Raw genomic sequence first — 23,102 nt, 5'->3', positions numbered from 1 at the left:
TCTGAAACATTATCTTGTGGGGTAGATGTTTTACTAAATTGTGAAAGTGCCTAAGTCTCAACATCTGCTATAGACTTCTGACAATGGCTTTTATATAGCCTTGAATGAAAAAATGGAGCTTCATTCTCAATAAAAGCTACTTTTTTCCAGTCTTCAGGACTCTAGTCTTTGTATTGTATTGGCCAGACCAGGTTTTTGAGGGAGCTATCCCAGAGTGTAGCAACACCAGAAATGGACTTTGGAGGTGGCTGCAATAGCAGCAGCTTTGGGAGCTCTCAACCCAGAGATGGTAAGGGGTAAGGGAGCAGGTTGGACCACTGGTCATAAAGTAATTTCAGAGGATCCTTAGCTGGCAATAGGTGAAGCTGGCAGTGATTGATAACTCTACTACCTGTAAACAGTTCTGGGTCACAGTTCCAGGGTAGAGAGGAGCACTTGAGATTGGTCACAAAAGCACAGAGACCCTGGTGACAATTAGCACTTGTGGCTGCAGGGGAGCAGGAACCTTTTCTGGGTAAAGATTAGAACAAGACAAGGAAAGCAGTGACCACACTTCTCTTCAGATCACACTACATTGGAAGCACAAAAACCTTGCAGACCCACAGAACCTCTGAAAAGAGTAATATAAAAAAGCCTGAACCTTGGGACAATGCCTCCTCATTCCCAGTGAGCAGAGCCCAACGTTAACATAAAATTCAAAGTAAAAAAATAGGCTAGAAAAATGAACAACAACAAAGAACATGATCATAATAAAATACAAAGGTGGCAAAATATATATATATATGTATATAAATTTGAAGCAAAGCCTCAAATGCTAATTGGATCCAAGCCCAAAAATAATTTCTGGAAGAATTAAAGAAATCAGTGAGAGTGATAGAGGAAAACTTGGGAGAAGAAATAAGTGGTGCAAGAAAATCATGAAAAAAGAATTAACAGGTTGGTTTAAAAAAAGGTACAAAAATACTGAAAAATAATCTTAAAAAACAGAAAAGGAACAAAAGCAGCAATCCCATTACTATATCTGTACCCCAAAAAGATCAAAGAAAGAAGAAAAGGATCTATATGGGCAAAAATATTTATAGCAGCTCTTTTGGTGGTGGCAAAGAATTAGAAATTGAGAAGATGTTCATCAATTAAGAATTTGAGAGATGAGATTGTGATGAAGTTGTATAGTGCTATAAAAAATGACAAAGGTATAGTTTCAAAAAGAAAAAAAAATATGGCCATACCTATATGAATTGATGCGAAGTGAAGTGAGAAGAGCTAGGAGATCATTATATATGATAACAGAAGTATTGTAATATAATAATTGTAAAATATTTGGCTACTCTAATACAATGATCCAAGACAATTCCAAAAGACTTATGATGAGAAAAAAATGCTTTCTACCTCCAGAGAGAGAACTGATGAACTCTGAGTACAAACTAAAGTGTAATTCTCTCTCTCTCCTTCCTTTCCCTCTCCTTCTTTCTCTCTTTCTCCCTTTTTCTTCCCTCCTCCTTCATTCTGTCTTCCTCTCTCTTCCTTTCTCCTTCTTTCCCTCCCTCCTTCCTTCTCTTTTGTAATATGAAATTCAGCTAATATGAAATTTTGTTTTGCATGATTTCACATTTATAATTAATATCACTTGCTTGCCTTCTCAGTAGGGAGGGAGAGAACTTGGAACTCAAAATTTTAAAGCAAAGAATGTTATTAAATAAATAAATATATCTCTCTACTCACAGTGGGATGACTATTTCCTGGACTTCCACAACAATTCTATCACCACTATATTTGTCAATATGGTAAACTGGATTGAGACTTACCTTCAAAGCAGGAAAACCTGTATTTAGATCCTGCTTCTGACATGTACTAACTTCCTGACTCTGGGCAAGTCTCATTGTTTCTTGCAACTCTGCCCCTTTAAAATTTAATATAATTTGTTCTAACTACCACCAAGAATCTGGGTTCTCACTATGAGGACAAATCGTTTTTCCCCTCTGAACTCCAAATTAAACCCTCTAAGAAGGAAAAGATAATGTTCTGTTTCTGCAAAGCTCAAAGGTATAATCTAAGACTTAAGAATTAATATTGAGACCATGTAAGGAAAGAAAATCAGTCTGTCTCTAAACTATATTTAATGATCCACACCAATCTGTGTATTTTAATGTATTGCTTCTACAGTAAATGTTTTGTTTTGCCCTTATTGAAATATTTATGACATTCAAATCTAAAATAAAAATATACTCCACATAGGTACCTAAAATGAGGGGAAATAATAATCTTAACTCTAACTCAGGCCAGCGGAAGAGACAAATATAAGCTCTATGGTAGGAATTTAGGCTGGAAATATACTCTGTATCCTCTATATTTTGGCTAATGATGTATCGAGGACAATAATACTTTAAATCCAAATCAGAAAACACTGCAGTGTAGTGTAAGAGGGATGAAATTGGAATTAGAAGAGAATTGGGTTTAAATCCTGCCTCTGATGTCTAATTTACCCCTTTTACTACCTTGAAGAATTCATTTTACTTATGCTGAGCCTCCATAGTTAAAAAAAAAATAATAAAGGCTGATAATAATATATATAACTACCTCATAGGACAATTGGATCAAATCCAAATATGAATGCAAAAAATTACACAAAATCTAAATTATATATACATTATATTAAATATATAACATGTATATGACTAATAATTATTAATCATTTATACCATAGTGTGAATGAGTTTCAAATGCATACCTAATTAAAAGCAGGCTTTTATATCAGAAAATTTGAAAGATAGAGAGGGCACTACTGAACCTACTTCACAATTTCACATAAAGTTTTTCTGGATAAAGTATCAATCTTTATAAGTAAAGAGAAAAAAAGAATACATGAGGGAAGGGGGTATTTTTTTCTTTGAGACAAATAGCATATTGACAAAATAGAGCAGTGTTACAGCACAGCTAAAGAATTTTAGATGACTCACATTGAGCAACAGTTTAAATTAGCATGTCACAGAATCAGAAAGTTGGAAAGGGACCTCAGAAGCCATAAAGTTCAGTTTCTACATGAACACAAATCCCCCACAATATATAGCCATTAAGGCAGCATCCAACTTTTACTTGAACACCTCTAAGAAAATAAATTCATTTCTTCTTCAGGCAATCCATCCCACTCTTTGATAGTGCTAATACATAGGATAGTAGACTTGGATCTAGAAGAGACATTCAGGATCATCTAGACCAGCTTTGATAGATAAGGTAACTAAGCCCCAGAGAAGGGAAATGATTTCTTCAGAGTCGCATAGGTAGTAAGAGGCAGAGCTAGTATTTGAACTCAGGTCTTCTGCCTCCAGATCCAAATTGTTGAGAATACTTTCATATACTCCAATGGATCTATGATCTTCCTGATTTGAGTTCCTTCCATTGATATGAATTGGAACTTAACCATACTGCCCATCCTATGACACTCTTGTTCATGTTCTCCCAAAAACTCATAACAAAAGGTGCACTCATAGTAATGAAGGCTATCATCACTTTCTCCTGCTTTATTTCCTTACATGAAAGATAAAAATCTTTGTACCTTCCACCCAAGGTGCCCTCCTCCAGGGTAAAGCAAAACCAAACCAAAACAAACAAACAAAAAAACCTATCCACTTTCCATAAGGTGGATAAAGCCTTTCATAATACTTAAAGACACCTATTATAGTCTCTTCTATCTTCTCTTCTCCAGAGAAATTCTTTATGGGAAGTTCTAGCAAAGGAAAAGAGGGCAGGAATTGGTGCTCTAAGATCAAGAAATAAACATCCCAAGTTTCTTCACTTGCTTTAAAAGAATATATCCCTATCTCCTTACTGTTTTGGGAATCACTGCTTCTCCTCCCTGCTGTGCAAAATTGAGTTAGTATAGATTGTTTTAGAGGAAAAATCATAAGGCATCTCCTCCTAAGCCTTAACTTTGCATTTTATCTTTAGTGAAATTCTTTTATCTAGTTTGATAGCTTGAATTTAGAATGATATAGTGAAAATTAGAAATTGGCGGCTAGATCTAAGTGCCTTTCCTATACTGATACTATCTCCTAGTTTCATTTAAAAAAAAAAAAAAAGATGAAGATACAGATGTTTCACTGAGCTCTCTGTTTTTATCAAATGTTTATGTCTGCTTTCTGACAAGAGGAGCATTCATCCAAATCTTTCTGTCCTTGGCTTCTGTCATTGTTCAGCTTGTCTTACACACATTTCACCATCTCAAATAAGACCGCAGGAGATGGATGGCTCCCTGATTGTAAAGCCCCACCCCCTTAAAAAGAAAATACTCTTTGAAAAAAAGAGATTTTTAGCTTTACTTTCAACATAAAACTGCTATGAAGTTCCTTTCTGGGCTCAACATCTGAGTCCCCACACGTTATTCTCCATCATTACTGTTGTGCCACAGTTCTCTTTTAATGTTCTGACCTAGTTTCCCCATTGTCCTATCTGCCTCAGGTTATAACCATTCCCTCTTAATGTTTGATAGGTTAAAGGTCTTATATCTTAGACCTTAGGCTATCACTTATTCCCTCTTAATGTTTGATGGGAAAGGGTCTTTATCCATTTTAGACATCATTAGAATATCAGGAGCCTCTCCAGTCCTCCCATTATATCATCCTAAGTGCCTCCCCCCATTAGGTTATCCTCATACAGGTACCTCCCCCATTATGTCATTGTTCTTGTTACCATACAAAAGAATCTTGTATCTTACATTCGCTGCTGATTCTTTGAGACGATAGTCTCATTCAGCCCTGGGACCAATCATGAATCCATTTGGTCCCAGTAAATCTCTTCATTTAATAAACTATTAAATTGTTCTCTAATCTCTGTCTTGCTCAGTTTCTCCGGCATTACAATTACTTAGTAACCTTTTCCCCCTTGGAAGTATAAACCTTGCCAGTAGTCTTCTTATCTTGAAAGATCCTTGTATCCCTAAAGTTCCTTTATTTAACCTGTCAATTCTTCCTGGAACCTTTCTTTTAAGGATAGTACAGAGACCAAACAGGGGTGGTCTCTGTTTCTTCCTTGTTTACTCCTTCATTCTTTTCTGAGTTCTTCCCTTGAGCCCTTCACTCCCTCACTTGTCGGCTTCCCTTTTTATGTCCTTCTCTCCACCCCTCACATGTAAAGTCCTTGAGGTCAAGGTTGTTTTTCTTGTTGCTTGAATTTGTAACCCCAGTGCAAAGCACAGTGCCTGACACATAGCAGGTACTTGATATAGGAATGCTTGTCAATTTGATATGAAGGAGGAACAAATATGTACCTGAAGTAGGGGTTAATGGTATTAAAGGTATTAGATGATTTGGATTTTTAACAATATTTCAGTATGTGACTGTAACTATAGTCTATAGATATACATAGACTGTAACTATAACTATAACTAAATAGTTCTCTAAAGCTATACTAGTAGCAGGCATTTATACAGCACTTTATACCCATTATCCAGGCCATAAGAATCATAGATCTATAGCTAGAAGAGATTTTGGAGGCCCTCTAGTCCAACCCTCTCACATTCCAGATGGTAAAACAAATAACCTACACACAGTCAATATCTAGTAATAGATATTAGCTAGTAAATATCTGAGGGGGATTTGAACCCAATTCTCTAGCTTTAGCATCAGTTTTCTTTGCCTTCGTTCCACTTAACTATTCCCACAATGGAAAGCCCGTTGTCTGTGAAGTGAGTAGACCTGAATTTATATCCAATTTATTATCTATTTGGCCTTGGACAAGTAACATGTTCTCTGGGACCCCAATTTTCTCATGTATCACATTAAGGGATTAGCCTAGAGCCCTGAGGTCCCTTCCAGATTGAAATTTTATGATCGTTTGGTCCACATTTTGCAAAATGGGGAAATTCAGACACACGGAAGTTAAATAGTTTACCACAAAGCTAGTGTTGGGGATTATTCAATTGAACCACTTTCAACTGGTTTTTATTAGAACCCAACTCTGTGTTTCTTTTAGACTTAAAATGAGTTAGAGATGGCAAGATAACTTAATCCTGGGAAGTTCAGCAAAGGGAGAGAGGTTGGGAGTTGTTCTGAGTTCAGCGCCATGAGGTCATGAGTGAAATAAATCTGCAGCATGAAAGAAAAGGCTATTCGCAAACACTGAATCATGCTGTTTGGATTAACAATTGGAAAAACATTTCTTCTCTGAAGTGTCCTTGGCCTAGAACCAAACAAGTACCAGTTTTTTCTTGTGTATCTGTTGTTCAGTGCTTAGAGTAAAGTGGTACAGATTGTAGTCAGAGAAGGATTAGGCAAGTACAGAATGAATCTTTCCAGTGAAACATTAGAAGGCTCAAACCTCTTCTAATTCAAGAGCTAGGGAAAATTCAGGGCCCAGTGACCTTCCCTGAAGACATACCTTCCCTTCTGCCTCACACCAACCACGTGGCCTGGTTTCCTGTTCCTGCCCCTTCTTTAGCCACTTTTCAGTAGCCAAAATCAATGGAAATGTCATTCAGTTCAATTCAACAAGCACTCACTAAGCAGAGGATTTGCCCGGGGGTTGCAGGAATAGTCCTGCCCAAGCCTTGCTCTCAAGGAGTTGACAGCCTGTGGCTAGCAGGGAATCTTAAGCATTTTTGTTTATTTGTTTGTGGAACCCTTTTGGTAGTCTGTTCAAACCTATTGACCCCTTCTCAGAATGTTTGTGACTCCTTTTTTCTTTTCAGTCCTTTCTGACTCTTCCATGACCTTTTTGTGGGGGTTTTCTTGGCAGAGATACTGGAGTGGTTTGCCACTGCCTTCTCCAGTCATTTTACATATGAGTAAACTGAGGCCAACAGGATAAAGTAATCTGTCCACCTAGTAAGTATTTGAGTACAAACTTGAACTCATATCTTCCTGATTCCAGCTTGGGCACTCTATCCACTGTGTCATCTGGCTATAAAGTAAAATATAGAATATTAAATTTTAAAACTACATTTAAAAATATAATAAAAATATTAAAATAACATGTTGAAGAGCCCCAGAATAAGAACCTCTGAACTAAATAATGGAATGCATATTTTTATATTCACTAAACTTTACAAGTACAGATTGTTCCTAAGTAGGAAGATAGAGAATCAATCACAGAAATCTTATTCAAAACAATAAAATAAAGCATAGCAAACTATGGGAACAGGAAATCGTTTTTCTAGCGTTTTTAGTGGACATTTATCAAATACTAAGAGAACTTTATATGTTGATTGCATTTAATGGAATTTATCACTACTTTTAATTCTTCAAGAGATCCTATAACTAAGAACTGTGATTTCATTAGTATGAATAACAACAATAGTGAAAAGAATCTGGTCCCCATCCATATGATAATGGATAATTTTATGAGTCATCATAGCCAAAAAAAAAAAAAAAAAAATCCTCACTCTGATCCTGCTTTTCTGCAGATGAGCTCCTTCAAGCTCAGCAACATAAGAGTTCAAACAACAAATGCACAGCCCGTCACATTGCCTTTATTCAAAACTTTTCCAGCTTTATGAGACCTGTTAATATTGACATAGCCTTTAAGAGCACAGGATCACTTTTATACCATAATGAGAGCAAGTAGTATGATAAAGTGGATATAGTGCTATACTATGAGTCAGAAAAACCTGGATTCAAATACCTTCTCAGATACTTATTAGATGTGTGACTGATCTCTGCTCTCATATTTTGTGTCCTCATTGGTAAAATTGTGGTAATAATATCACCTTCCTCTCTATCTGCTGAGAGAATCAGAATACTATATGTAATATGCTCCATAAATCTTAAAATGATGTGTAAATATTATTTAATATTAAAAGTATTAATATACATATATTAATATTAAATATTGTTATATTTATTGTTAAGTTCCTAGTATAGAATTGAAGAAGGATTTTACTGGAGGCCACTCTGTACTTGTTAAATAAGATAGATTATTACTCTTTTTGTCTGAAAGATCTTAATTATTCCCATTTTTCAGAATTTTCTGATTCCTTTTTGACAAGGGTTAGGACTTTCATACAGGCATTGTTAATCTGAGGTCTGTGAAATGCTTTTGTTGTTATTCTTGTTCTTTATATTTTGATTATTCATTGTAATTGTTTCCCTTTTTAATCCTGTGTATCCTATTTCATGCATTTTAAAGCATTATTGTGAGAAAGAGTCCTTAGGATTTGCCAGATTTCCAAAGGGATCCAGGACATGTAATTTTCATCCCAGAAGAGGAGCTGAGCTCAATCAGATCTTTTACCTTTCTTTACATAGGCCTTTGCTGTGGATGAACAAGCTGCAGAGAGGGCAAGATGGGAGGAGGCCTCCAAAGAAACAATCAAGAAAACAACCAAACCTTGTCCCCGTTGCCATATACCAGTGGAAAAAAATGGTGAGTCTGTGTTGCAGTTTAAAAATAGGATTTAAAAAAGCCATCATCACCAAAAAATTATAGTAGTAGCATGATTATAATAGTAAACTGAGTCATAGATCTCAGCATCCAGGTCTCCTCTGATGATTTTTTATGGAATTTCCATCTATTAATTTCTATTTCAGTTACCATATGTAACCTAGCAACAATTATATAACTTGCTAGTTATCCTACACATGGATATATTTTGAAAAGATGCTTTTTTTGTCTCTGAGGTTTTTCAATTATTAGCTTTTGAAATCACTTCATTTGAGAGACTACTTCATGAATAGGAATCATACTTTCAGACCTGGAAGAAACCTTTGAGATCATTAAATCCAACTATCTCCTATTGTACAAATAAGGCCCAGAGTGATATCCATATATAGTATCCTACTGACAAAGCATGTTAGCAATCATATTCCCATTAATGTTTAAAAAGAGATATGCAGTAAAAAGATGGCTAGAGTTGAAGGCAGAAGTCCTATTTGTATTTCTTAGTTCTACTTGCTGCCTTGTGTAACCGTAGGTAAGATTGTTGAAAGGGAAAACAACCCAATAATATTAGGGTCTCCACCCAGCTCTGTGTCATGGGTATGGAGAAAGAATTCGCAAACTCAATTTGTTTCTGAGTTAAGGGGCAAAGATTTATTACACTGCTCTTAGTAGGATTCATTCCAAAGTAATTTAGCAAAGAGCCAGAAGCAAGAAGATAATTTTATAGGAAAAAGAAACAAAGATCAGGTTCAAGTCACTGATATACTAATTTTATGACTTAGAGGTACAGTTGTACCTCATCCATTGATGAATTCTATGGTTTCTTAAAGAGTATTGAATAGAGGTGGAGCAGCTCCCAACATTGAGAGGTGGAGCAGCTCCCAACATTGAGTTCTATGGCTTACTGACCAACATTGTTTGTGGAGCTCTCAAAGCTGGGTAGCCTTAGGAATTCTCAGAAATTGCTGCATTCTCCCTAGGAGATACACCCATCAAGATGACTTAAACTGTTTTATTTAGCCACTGCTTCTTCTTTCGAGGGAATTAGACTAGACAATTTCTTAAGCTGTAAGTCTTTGGTCCCATGTACTAAAAGATCATCAGCTAAATTAAAATCATCACAAAAGCCATGAAAGTTCTAATCCTGCATTCAACTTTATGAAGCCCAATTCTTGGCCCCTCACAGTTACAGAAATTGAGTCCTTTTCCTATTTTCTGAAACCAAATGGCTTTCATGCTTTGTCATCTAGAGTAGCAGGTATAAAATACCAGGTAAATTCACCCATATTTTGTCTAGTAGAATTAAGATTCAGTGAAGGGCCATGTAAGGGGTAATGCAGTTTATACTGTCACAAAATGTAAGGTTCAAATTTTCTCTCTCCCATTTACAAGTTCAGTTATTTTCTCTTATTCGCTTCATCTGTAAATGTTAGCAGAAGGGGTGGGGAAAGGAGAGTAAAGGGCAAGTTAGACTTGGTATCCTCAAAGATCCCTTCCAGCTCTAAATCATTGATCCAGTGGTAATGCTATGGGGATCATCCTTTGTATATCAGTTAATAAAGAATCTGCCATGTTTTCTGCTCCTGGTGTTGAAAGATTAGTACTCCTTCATTAGCAGGGCTTGGTGGCTCTCATGTTTCTTTCCATTGCTATTGGTTAAATATGCAGTTTCACCATCTCTGTTTCTGTGTACTTTCTTTCTTTTCCTATCTCTCTGTTCCCATGACTTTATACTATCAGATTCCTTATAGTTTTATATCCATCACATATTTGTACAAAAAATTTTTTAATTACTATTAATTTTTTTTAAAAGATACCTAGACAGGCTGAAAGCTCACGGATCACTCAGTAATAGTTTAGAAATTCATCCAGCTTAGCTCAACACAAGAAATTATGTATTCCTTAGGCCATTTTATTCCTTCTTAGGCAATCTGGTGGTTCCCTGCTCCTATGGGTCTGCTATATTAATGCCAAACTTTTTCAATGTAAATATCAGCAAAGCCCAGTTTAGTTTAGAATTTCTGAGCGCAAAAGATCCACCAGTTTCAACTTTCTTGGAAATGGAGATTACACCCCTCCAAAGCCTCATTACTCTTTATATTGAAATTCAACCATTTCGAATAACTTAAATAAGTTTAAAGGTGTACCACAGAGAAGAAAGTATTGTATAGAAGTTATTTTACTTAAAAATTAAAGAATATATAGACAATCATATTTTTTGAATGCAGGGAAGATTTATTTTACATTATTGCAAGAATGGGTGCAAAGGTTAGTAGACACACTTTTGAAACTCCAAAGCAGTACTTATTTCCAAAGTAGACCTGAACACAAGTCCCTTCTCTGATTCCCCATTAATTGGATGTTACAGAAGTTACAAGACCTGAATCTCCACCCTTCATTACATAACCAGTCCCTGTCTCCAGGAACTTCTAACTAAGTGTGGAAAGCTTGGGAAAAAGAACAAAAGATCCTTTTCCAGTCACAGTCCATCACTCCTGATTATAAAACCCTGTCCCTGCCCCCAAGGAACTGACATTCTTACATTCTTTTGAGAAAAGATAACCTTAATCCTTGATAATTCTTTGATGTCTTTGTGGATTTCAGATTTCTAATTTAAGTTTCATTTCTCCAATTTAACTTTTCTAAGTGTGGAAATCAAATAAATGCCCATTCATTTCTCCCAATTCCCGCCCCCCCTTTTTTTTCTTTTTTAATAATTTGATTTCTTCATCCTTTTCTACCCTTCAAATTTGGCTAATGCTTTTTACATCCTACTTCATAAAAATCTATTAACCTCAATATTTCTTAACATAACCTAGATAATATGTATAATTACTAAATTTAATAATAGCTAACAATTATATAGCACTTAATGTCTCTTCCTAAATTTAATTCTGGCCTCACACACCTCCTAACTGTGTAACATTGGACAAATCCCTTAATCCTGCTTGCCTCAGTTTCCTTATCTAAAAAATGAGCTGGAGAAGGAAATAGCAGACCACTCCATTATTTTTGCCAAGAAAATCCCCAAATGGGATTTATGGAGAAATAGATGCCAAGTGCTATAGTAAGCATTTTCCAAATATTAATTCATTTGATTCTCAAAGCAATCCTGGAAAGTAGGAGCTATTATTATCCCCATTTTATAACTTAGAAAACTGAAGCAAAATCAAATAGCTAATAAGTGTCCGAGATTGAATTTGAACTCGGGTCCAGTGTGCTATCCACTACATCATCTACCTGCCCTAGTTTACATTATACATAGAATCCTTTGATTGTTGCTATCATTCAGTCATTTCAGTCATATCCAACTCTTTGCAAACCCATTTGGGGTTTTCTTGGCAAGGATACTGGAGTATTTGCCCATTTCCTTCTTCAGCTCATTTTACAGATGAAGAAACTGAGACAAACCTGGTTAAGTGACTGGCCCAGGACCACATAGCTAGTAAGTGTCTGAAGCCAGATTTGAACTCATGAAAATGAGTCCTTCTGATTTCTGTCTACTGCACCACCTAATCCTAAATGCAGTTAGATTATAGCGAGACACACTCTAACTTTTGTCATTGTTCTAGATCTACGATTTCATTGGTACAGGAAATTTCCAGTGTGGAAACTCTCTCCACCAATACTGTAAGCAATGGTCTTAGTGAATTATCTGTGATCACATAGCTAATATGTGTCAGGGACAGGACTTGAATCCAGGTCTCCAACGCCAAGAAAGGCTCTCAGTTCACTATAGCACACTGACTCTCAGAGAATCCATGTTCAAAACTGATAGAAATTCACTAGAATTGGGTATTGGGTGACTAGGTGGTACAGTGGATAGAGTGCTGGGCCCAGAGTCTAGAAGATTCATCTTGCTAGGTTCAAATTTGACCTTGGATACCTACTAGCTGTGTGCTTCCCAGATGGGGTCATACAATTACTGAAAAAAAATCAAGAAGACAAAGAATTGGGTCTCACTGCAGACTCCCAATGGCAAAATATAACAGCATGGAAACAATGACTGGTATAATTTGGCAAGAAAGCAAGGGAGAGAGGAAGGAGAGGAAAGAGCAGAAAGAAGGGAGAGGGGGGAAGAAAATGAATTAATAGGATAATAGGTAGAGTTAAATAACAAACACATTTACTTATACATGATCCTTGCAGATAAATGGCTTTGGGCAGAAATATCTAGCAAATTCTCTCAGAAGCAGATTCATTGCTGGAGCCATTCAGATAATTGCCTCAATATTCCAATCTGCTAATGAAGACTTGGATTTCCTGCCTCAGAAATAGATACTGTCTATATTTGGGAATTTTGAGGGGAAAAGTCTAAATTGTGAAGCATTTGGTTTATTTTTGAAAAGCCATTTCAGAAAATGCCAATCTCATGTGCAAAGGGAAAGGGCATTATAGCTCACAATCTTGCATATAGTCCAGATTACTCTTTTCTAAGTCTTACCAAACTCTAAACACTGAAGAAATATTGAAAGATTAACCACAAGGGCATAGCTAACAGAGATGGAGATTCAGCTTCAGAATCCAGAAGGCTTCTGCCCACACAGTTCTCTAATAATAAGATGCAGTTCTGGTAAAGGGATTTTCCTCCCTGGGAATTCCTCATATCAATGAAATAACAGGTCTGGTCTGCATTTAAAATACACAAACACACAGAAGGAACAACATAAGTGTACTAACAGAGAAATATGATATATTCAGATATTTGATTTCAACAATTTGGATGCTCATGCATTTCACAGTCCATTCATATCTACCCAACTTGTATATCTCTTCTCTATTTCCTGCAATAATTTTGCCACAGATTATTTGCCTGGTCTGCTTTTTTAATTAACCAAAAATTGTGAAATACAATATAATTCATCAGAAAAAATCCCCTGGGTCTAATATAATAATCAAGCTCATCATTTCAAATTATGGAAATTGACAAATAAAATAGTTGATTACCAAAAACCTTACATTTGAGTTTTATCCTTTTGATCAACTGCATATTTTTCAATGTAAAAGAAAGGCATTCTGTGAAAAATTTATTTTGATCTTTGTCACTGGTTAGTCAGTCTTCTTTTAGCAATAACTATTTGCCCTCCTGTGTTAACAGGCACATACTTGTTCTTTGATATCATGTACTCCAGAATAATCATGTCCTTTCCCTCTCTACTCTGCAGGAGGATGCATGCACATGAAATGTCCTCAGCCTCAATGCAAGTTTGAGTGGTGCTGGAACTGCAGCCTAGAATGGAACCGAACCTGCATGGGAGACCACTGGTTTGACGTATAGCTCAGTCACAAAAAAGCAGGGACAAGTTTTACTGACTACCCTCATGTAACTGGCAACTCATTTGGCCCACCGACTTCTTATCATATTCTTCCTTTTCAAATGAACAAAAAGAATATTATATTCATTACTCTTTTTCTAAAATTCTGAGACAAATTATGGTAGAAAATCATTTTTAGATCCCTTTTAAACACTCTTTTAGAGTCCCCTGAATTGGAACATGGCTAAATGTAAGACAATTAAATATTGTTTACAAACCCTTGTGATGCACAGATACAAGAAGGTAGATCCCAAGTGGAATTTATGAATTAACTGTGGATTACTTGCTTTTTATGAATTTAAGACAGACTTGAATTACCATATGAATGCAGTTCTCTCAGGTTTTATTTTGTATACTTGATTTGTAGTTTTTAAAATATTAATGTTAAAATGAGTCACTGGAATAATTTGAAGAGATTTTTTGTGGTTCTTTGTCAGTGGGTCTGTTTTAAATTAAGTGGTTAATTTTTTTTTTTTTGAAAGTGTGGTCACAGCTTCAATACTAACAAACACCTCCATTTAAATTTTAGCAATACCATAGACAGAAATCAAAATTTATTGGGGAAAATTTTTACTTGCTTTCAAGAATAAAACCAATTAATAATCTTAAATTACATTTGTGAGAGTGTACCTAACCATAATTTGCCATGTCAAATGAATGAGAAATTGAAAGGGCTCATTTGAATTTTGAAATGTTTAAACTAAGGGAATTAATTGAAACCTAATATGTTCCTATAGCATTTTATTAATTTCCATGTTTAAAATTTTTTTCTTGAGTTTTTTTTTTTAAGAGTGTCAAACTTTGAAAAAAAAAACAGGCATTTCTGATTTGGGGACTTTTCTAACAGTTTGGATCCATTGTGAGGTTTAATAGAGAAACTAGTAGTGATGCTCAATGTTAATTTAAAAAAAACAGGGTATTAAACCAGAATATTTATAAATATTTGTATTTCTGGTCCTACATGTAATTTACACCTGAATTTCTATTGGGAAAGATTTGTAATAAAGGGAAATAATGTGTTCCTAATATGTAAGCTTAGGACCTCTCCTAATACCCTATTAGTTTGGAGAACTATTGTTAAATGGGCACAGCTCAAGCATCCAGTGGTATTGATATTTTTCAGGGAAATTTGTTTTAAAGATGCAGTACCCTAAAAAAACAAGTCAGCACATTTAAAATATGATCTGATGACATTGTTGGGGTCTTAGTAGATGTTTTGAAGCCCTTTTGGTACAGCAGTAGTAGTCAAGAAATGTATAAAGATACGTTTGTTAATGCTTGTTGATATCTGCTAAATTCATAATAAAAAGGGAAAAAAATTAAAATAATAGTTTTTAGGAAAGCAATAGTTTTAGTAATAGTTATAGTTTTACTTTTTTAAAATAATTTTCAAGTAAGAAAGAATAATTCTTTCAACAGAGTTCTTAAGTGAAAAAGTGTTACTCTCCTGAATAGCTACTGTCTTTAGATGAGTCATTTGATTTTATTCTCTGGGAGAACATTAAAGCAATTGGTGATATCATAAGTTTCATCAGCACATGAATCTATTAATGATATTTTTAGTGTTCCTAGTAACTTAAATCTATAGTATAGCCTTTGTTTTAATACTTTAAATTTTTTTTGTTTTAGTCAAATATATTTTAATCCATTCACTTGTTAGAAGAAAAATTAGCTTTAGGTTAGATCCAGGGGCATCCTACCATCCTACTTCTGGTCCCTCCTAAATGTGTCAGCTTCTTTTCCTATTTCCTCCTAACTCTTATCTTGCATTGCCTTTCATCTCTAGGTATACTGCAGACAGTACAGGACAAAGATAGTAACATAGTCACAGTATAAGATCAGAGATGCCTTGACCACCTTCTATGGGCCTTGCACTTACAATAAAAACCACTGGGAACTCACTTTATGACCTTGAGGCTACCAAACCTGCAATTCTGTTCTCTGATCAGGAAGATGGGAAACTCTAATGAAATATCCCAAAAAGAAATAGGGGTGTCAGCAAAATAACTTCCTACAGATCATGAGTCAATAATCTCCCACTGAGGGGATTCAGAAATCCCCTCACTGTCATGAAGCCCAATTAAGACTTCCTGGGTAAAAATGGAAGTTAAGTGATAACCAACCTCCTACAACCAGCAGCCCCTGTCTGGTAACCTCATATTAATGCAGCTGTGGCAAGTTCAAAGGCAAGTTCGTCTCATTCAGTCATTGAACTTAATGTAGTCTCCTCTGTTGTCTGGTGATCTTTTTTTTCCCTTGGTTATTAATGGCCATTTGCTTCCAAATGTGTGATGTTTGGGGTTAGGAGATTTCAATAGAGATTGCTTACACAAGGTTTCATTACATCTGTTTTGTTTTATGATATGATTATATAATATGATATTAGTATCTGCTTTTTTCTTGATGATAGGTATTTTTTGTTTCAGAAAAGAAAAATTTTAATCATTATGAGTGTGGGGGGGAACCCCACCAATGAATGTATTATGTAATTATCATCACATTGCATCAAGAATAAACATAAAACATGTCTGAGTTCTCAGCATATCACAAAGGACAGAAACAAAAGTTCCTTACAAAAGTTTCTTTGTTTTCTAAACAACACCTAAATTTGTCCTTCATTGCACCAGTGAAAACCATCAACAGCATGCTTGTAACTTTGTTTGAAGAAGTATTTTCAATAAATGGTGAAAATGTTGTTGTGGAAATGTGTTGTGTTTTATCTAATGATAAAGCTCACATCCTAGAAGAATTATTTGGTAAATCAGTGGCTATTTTTCAATGTGTAAAGGCCCAGAATAGCTCTGCTTGCTATACTGTGGTTTTGGAGAGTGCTGTCATAATACAAAAGAATAGATATTAAAAGCCAACATTTATTCAGAAAACTGTCTTGTGCTTTCTATCTCTGTTAATAAACTTCCCTAAAAAGCTAAAAACTGAAACTGGGTTGAGAGAAAGGTTAGTCTTTGGCAGTGAGTGTCTCTGCCTTTCAAAGTCATCTCCATGAAAGTCATAGATATTTGTATTGTTATTATTCCCCTGGAAAGTATATTTACACTGCTGTTTGTTTTGAATAAGCCAAAAAAATGGTCATAATAACAGAATCTCAGTTTTAGAAAAGACTTCAAAACTCATTTAATCCAAAGGAACCTGAACAAGATGTCTTAGTTCTGTTAGGAGGAAAAATGAGAGGAGCAGCTAGATAGCACAGTGAATAGAGTTATCAGCCCTGAAGTGAGGAGCACCTGAATTCAAATGTAAACTAAGACACTTAATTTAATATTTACTAGCTGTGAGATCCTGAGCAAGTCATTTAACCGCAATTGTCTCACCAAAAAAGGAAGATGAAAGAACCCATTTGACTATTTAAAAATAAATGTGCACTTCCCCTATGTTTGAATGGAAAAATGTCTTCACATATAAATAAATGTATATATGTATATACACATATATATGTATATAAGTACATGTGTGCAAATACGGGCATATACATGTATATGTAAGGCTCAAAAGCCTTTGTTATTTTAAGGTTTCATATCTTTATAAATGCTATATATAATTTGTGTGTATATATATATATTTCCATATATATACATCCAGATGTGTGCATATATGTATTAATATATACATATGTACGTATATTTCCTGACATGAACTAGACAGATCTCTGTCTGCCAATTTATTTCTATATATGCTTCTAAATTGTATTCAAAGAAATGAAGTCTATATTCCCTAAGATTCCATATTTAATATGGAAATCTAAACACATACCCGCAATGATCGTGTATGGATGGGTGGATGGATTATATTAAATATGAAGCTAATGCTTTGGAACCAACTTCCTCCTAAAAACTTCATGGAAGAAAAGAGATTTTTAGCAGTAATTTAAAAATTGAAATAAAGTTTCAATAATATAGGAAGAAGTCTGTTCAGTGACTGGAATGAGATGTTAACAGTATGAATATAAATCAATAGAATGATGTAGTTTTTATGCAGAAGAAAATATCAGGACATATGAGTAAATCTGACATAACCATTTCAAAGAAAATTGAAAATCACAAGACATGAAGCCAGAAGATCTAGATTTGAATCTCTTCTCTGCTACTTAGTGCCAAGGTGATCTTTGGTAATTATAGAAATAACAACAAACAGCTACACGAAATAAAAAGTTTTTAAAATGTAGAGAGTTAATCAAGGAAATCAAAATCACCTGGGTTTAGGGTGAGACCCATCCCATCCCCATTATCCTGTCTGCTACTGGAGTTATTTTTTTATACTTTCAGTGAGCTTGCAAAAGATAAGTCTATATCCTAATAATCTTATCCAACTACAGAAAGGATTTTATCTCTCTGTGCAATAGATGGTACAAAAGGTGTTATACTTTTATCAAGAAAATCCCAAATGGAGTTGTGAAGAACTGGACAACAATCTGCCTCAGATACCAGCTGTATGACTGAGCAAGTCACTTAACTTCTGTTTGCTTCAATTTCCTCAACTGTAAAATGAATCATTAATTCATTGTAAAATGAATAATAGAGCCTATTTCCTTATTTTGAGGATCCAATAAGATCAAATGCTTGTAAAGTACTTTGAAACCTTAAAGTACAATGTAAATGCTAGCTATTAATATCATTATAAAAGAATAGGACCAGAATAGCAACTTGTAATAGTAAATAGTAACAGGATAGCAAAGCCTATTTCTATCTGAACCCAATCAAAAAACAAAAGAACAACATAGCAATCATGATACATTGTTTTTGATTCTCATAACCTGGGTACTATAATTATTATTATTATTATTCCCATTTTACAGATGAAGAAACTAAGAACAATAGAAGTATTGAGTTACTCAGGATCACATAACCAGGGAGTGTCCAAGGTGAAATTTCAATCCTTAGGAATTATTCCTGATTCTAGTTTGAGAACTATTACTTCCACATAAATGCTTAACTTAGTCCTCATGGTTACCATCTTTAAAGAATTTGGATTGGATAATCTGGAAATTGCTCTTTGGATCTGAATTCTACATTATTCTATGATTTTACAGAAAATAATCAATTAATTAGTACTTTGGCATGTCACCCAAGTAATCCCAGCTTTGCAAAAAGTTTCATAAATGAAGTCCTACAAATGGAGGGAAATGTCATTTTATTATTAAGGAAAATTCTTCTATTTCCAGACTTTAAATTTAAATCCCTGGAAAAAAATTCATTTCATCTCCTTCTAAGTGAAAATATCTCTTGATGATTCCATACACTTCATTGACAGTTTAAACAATACATAGTACAACATTACAATGAACTTGATTTTTCTTAAACTGTTTTGAGTATTTCTAAAAATTATGCTAGAACATGTGGAGGTGGTATTGTACTTTTTAAAAGAAGGTGCTACAAATACATTTAAAGGCTGAAATCAGCTAGGGAGGGAGAAGAGGTTCAGAGACCTTACCCAATAATAATAAATTAATGAGAAGTTGCATTTCTACTTGTGGTTCCCTGAATGAGAAGGACTGTTCAACATTGCCTCCTGTATCTCAGGAAGAGCTAGAAAAGAAAAATTTTGAAACCTAGTGCTTTAATTCTGATCCCTTTCTCCTGAGGAAAAATGTCAACCAACAGCACAAATATATTTTTAATCAAATGCTTTAGAATACTCTCTAAGGAAATGGTGTCCATCTCGGTGGTTCAGTGAATAGAGCACTGGACCAGAAAGCTGGAAGACAGACCTTTATTCAGATCCAACCTCACACACTTTCTAACTATATGACCTTTATTTATTTTATTTGCCTCAGTTTTTTCAACTCTAAAATGGGGATGATAATAAGCACCTGTGTTCCAGGATTGTGGTGAGTCAGAAAATATTTGTAAAGTGCTTAGTATAAGTACCTGCCATATAGTTGGTGCTTAATAAATGTTTATTTCTTTCTTTCCTTATTTTCTATTTTCATTTATTTAATTTTTAATTTATGGAGTAAAACAAGCATTCTATAACATAGTACAATAAAGAACAAGATGATTGCTTTCCTTCCTTTTTTCCTTCCCTCCTTCCTTTCTTATTCTCCTTTTCTCCTTCTCTAGTTCTTTCATTCCTTCCTTTCTTCCTTCTTTCCTTCTTTTCTTCCTCAACCGGAAGCACTTAGCAAAGAGAATTTAAACACTGAACCAATCTTCACAGTGTTATATCTTGCTTTTGTTTAAAAAGAACCCTGGGAAACAATTACTTTGCCTTTAACAGTGTGAATGAAAAGAACAATAACAACAAAAAACATTTTAATTATAATAACTAAGATTGCCCTGAAAAAGACACCAATCTACAGTCCTTTTTTGCAAAGGTAGAGTACTATGGACATGAAATATTATATTTATTGTCTATCTCAGTTGGTGTGTTGGTTAATTTTGTTGAATTGTTTTCATATTTGTATTTTGATTTTTTTTAGCATTTATTTTAAAAAATGACTACTTTGTCAGGAGACAGTTGAGGAAGGAAAAGGAAATGATGATGATGGTGAAGATGAAGATGATGAAGATGATAGAAGCTAGGATTTATATATTTCAAAGTTTGCAAAGCATTTAACACATATTATCTCATTTTCTTCCCAACAACTTTATAAGTGCTATTTTTCCTACATTTTTCAAATGAGGAAACTGAGTCTGAAAATGGTTAAGGCAAATGCCTATAATCGAACAGTTAGCCAGTGTCCAAGATAGATCTTCCTAATTCCAGAAGACATCAATAAAAATTTAAAAAACAAAAACAAAAACCAGAATGAACTCAACTTAAGAAGCTTTATGAACCTGACACTCATTCAAATGAAAAAGAAAGGACATGCCAAAATTAATGTAAATAGCGTGGATTACCATCCAATAGCAATAACTGTGCATCGGTTAGATTAAATGACATATCTATGAGAAGATACAAAAATAAATCAAATCAATTAAACAAAAAAACAATTGAGCCTTTTATTGGTACCCAGGGAACTAAAAGGACAGGACAAGGGACCTTAGGTTGAAATCTGAGCCAGTAAGCAAACAAAGCTGTGACCCCGTAGGGGCATCATCAGAAAATGCAAAAATCAGCTGGAAAGAGGAAAAATCTGAGTGAACAGTTCATCCTGTGCATCTCAATGCTTGGAGGATACCATTCAACCTGTTCTCTGTGTCTCAGTAAACACAATCAATCTTTTCTTCTTCAATGTCATTGCCATCTGACCACTTAAAATTAACTGAACTCTCTGGGAAGCAGGGCCATCGGGTATTTATGGATGCTGTTTAACTTGTGGGGATTAAAAGTGCTCTCCATTAAAGATGTTGTCATGTTTGTCTTTGAAAAAGCATTTGAACAGATGCTTGTGTGAGTTAACACTGCAATCAGTCATTTTATTTTTAGAGAGATCACTCCCGAAAGCATCCCAGGGAGTGCTGCAGCCTTGATTGTCAATGAATAATGCTAAATGGAATGGTGCTTTACAACAATAACAAAGAAAAATTAAAGCAAAATAGTTCAAAATAACATTTAGTCTTGCCTACTGGGGAGGCTGTGGTCTAAACTCTCTGGTAGAATCTGTTCTCATTCTCCTGGGTGAACTGGACAAACTCCTAAGGGATGCTGTTCACCATTATTGCTGCTTCCAGTAGGCTCAAGGCCCAGGAGAGGTTTGCTCATTTAACTTGAATACTGAGTACATGGAGAGGAGTTAATTCTCCATAGAATAAGAACAGCCTATTATGCTATTATTTAGAAAAGAAAAATCCACACTCCTTTTCCCATTAGTATACATACATCTTTGTATCTATAGTGTGTCTACTATTTCACTCCCTATTTAATATTATTCTGTTCGTTGAACTGCTATTTGTAAACTTTTTTTGTCTTTTTTTTATCATTGGCAAAAATGAGTCTGGATGAAATGATACCAAATCAATTATGAAAACCTAGAAAATACCTTTAATTGACAAAGAACAAAATAAAGTATGTTATATAATTCTAGTATGTTCCAATACAGCATGTCCCGAAAGTCTCAGTGCAGTTTTAAGCTTTGCAATAAGCATTTTAAGATCAGGATTGTGCAGGGTGAGGCAGGAGACTGTATGGTGGTGGTGGTGGTTAGTATTTTAATTTTTTATAGCTTCCAGGTGCATTAAGACTTTTAGAACAGCCTGTATTTATGTTATGTAGGTGACCAAATTTTAGGCAAGTTTAAAAACAGAAAAACAAAATGAAAATTTTAAAATATTTTTGTACTAAATTTAATCCCTTTTCATTCAGAAATTTTTTATAAATAACTCCCTCTATTGTTAAAAGGTTTGAAGTATGGTTGTGTTATTTGTTTGTTTGTTTTCATTAAGCAAAGAAAAAGATCTTGTTCATGATGTTCAGTTGTTTCAATCTGTGCATTGTTTGTTTTGGGGGTTTGTGTTTTTTTTTTTTTTTTTTACAAAGATACTATAGTGGTTTGCCATTTCTTTCTCTAAGTCATTTTACAAATGAAGAAACTGAGGGAAACAGGGTTAAGTGACTTGCCCAGGTTCAGCTAATAAGTATCTGAGCTCACATTTGAACTCAGGTTTTCCTCACTGCAGGCCCAGCCCTCTATCTGTGCCAATTTTTGTTTGCCAAAAGACAATTATACTTTGGATTGTAATCAGTAATCCCTTTTCCTTTGGATCCTATATATAATATTCTCTGTGATAATAGCAAACACTTTAGAAAAACAGATATCTCCCCATTTTTTGTTTTATTTGTTTGAAGTTAGTAACCGAGGGTCTCTGAACAATTACTTCTCTGGTTGCATTTATCTTTTTATCTTTTTTTTTTTTAACATTTTTATTAAAGCTTTTTATTTTCAGAACTTTGCATAGATAATTTTCAATATTCACATTTTCAAAACCTTGTGTTCCACATTTTTCCCTCCCTTCCCTTTATCCCCTCCCCTAGGCAGTAAGTATCCAATATGTGTTAAACATGGACAATTTTTCTATACATATTTCCCCAATTATCAAGCTGTACAAGAAAAATCAGATCAAAAAAGAAAAAATGAAAAAGAAAACAAAATACAAGCAAACAACAAGAAAAAAGTGAAAATACTATGTTGTGATCCACACTGGGTCCCCATAGTCATCTCTCTGGATATAAATGGCTCTTGTCACCACAAGACCATTGGAATTGTCCTGAATCAGCTCACTGTTGAAAAGAGCCACATCCATCAGAACTGATCATCATATAATCTTGCTGTTGCTGCGTTCAATGATCTCCTGGTTCACTTAGCATTAGTTCATGAAAGTCTATCCAGGTTTCTCTGAAATCATCTTGCTGATTGTTTCTTATAGAACAATAGTATTCTGGTTGCATTTATCAAAAAAATCTTATATGATCTTATCTTATACATAAGAAACTCTTTGCTGATATTCCATTACTAACACTAAT

General features: G+C 34.6%; 1 protein-coding gene across 1 annotated transcript in view; it reads left to right on the top strand.

Moving 5' to 3' along the window:
* Window positions 1-16,390, top strand: part of PRKN (parkin RBR E3 ubiquitin protein ligase) — a 1,934,491-nt gene extending 1,918,101 nt beyond the window's left edge. The window contains exons 11-12 of the mRNA XM_051998070.1: window positions 8,238-8,355; window positions 13,536-16,390. Coding sequence (XP_051854030.1) covers window positions 8,238-8,355; window positions 13,536-13,648 — 231 coding nt within the window. The 3' untranslated portion in view covers window positions 13,649-16,390. The remainder of the gene's footprint in view (window positions 1-8,237; window positions 8,356-13,535) is intronic.
* The last annotated feature ends 6,712 nt before the right edge of the window (window positions 16,391-23,102 follow it).

This window comes from Antechinus flavipes, chromosome 4, assembly GCF_016432865.1.
Source record: "Antechinus flavipes isolate AdamAnt ecotype Samford, QLD, Australia chromosome 4, AdamAnt_v2, whole genome shotgun sequence".
NCBI lineage: Eukaryota > Metazoa > Chordata > Mammalia > Dasyuromorphia > Dasyuridae > Antechinus > Antechinus flavipes.
This window is presented reverse-complemented; position numbering and strand designations above follow the sequence as displayed.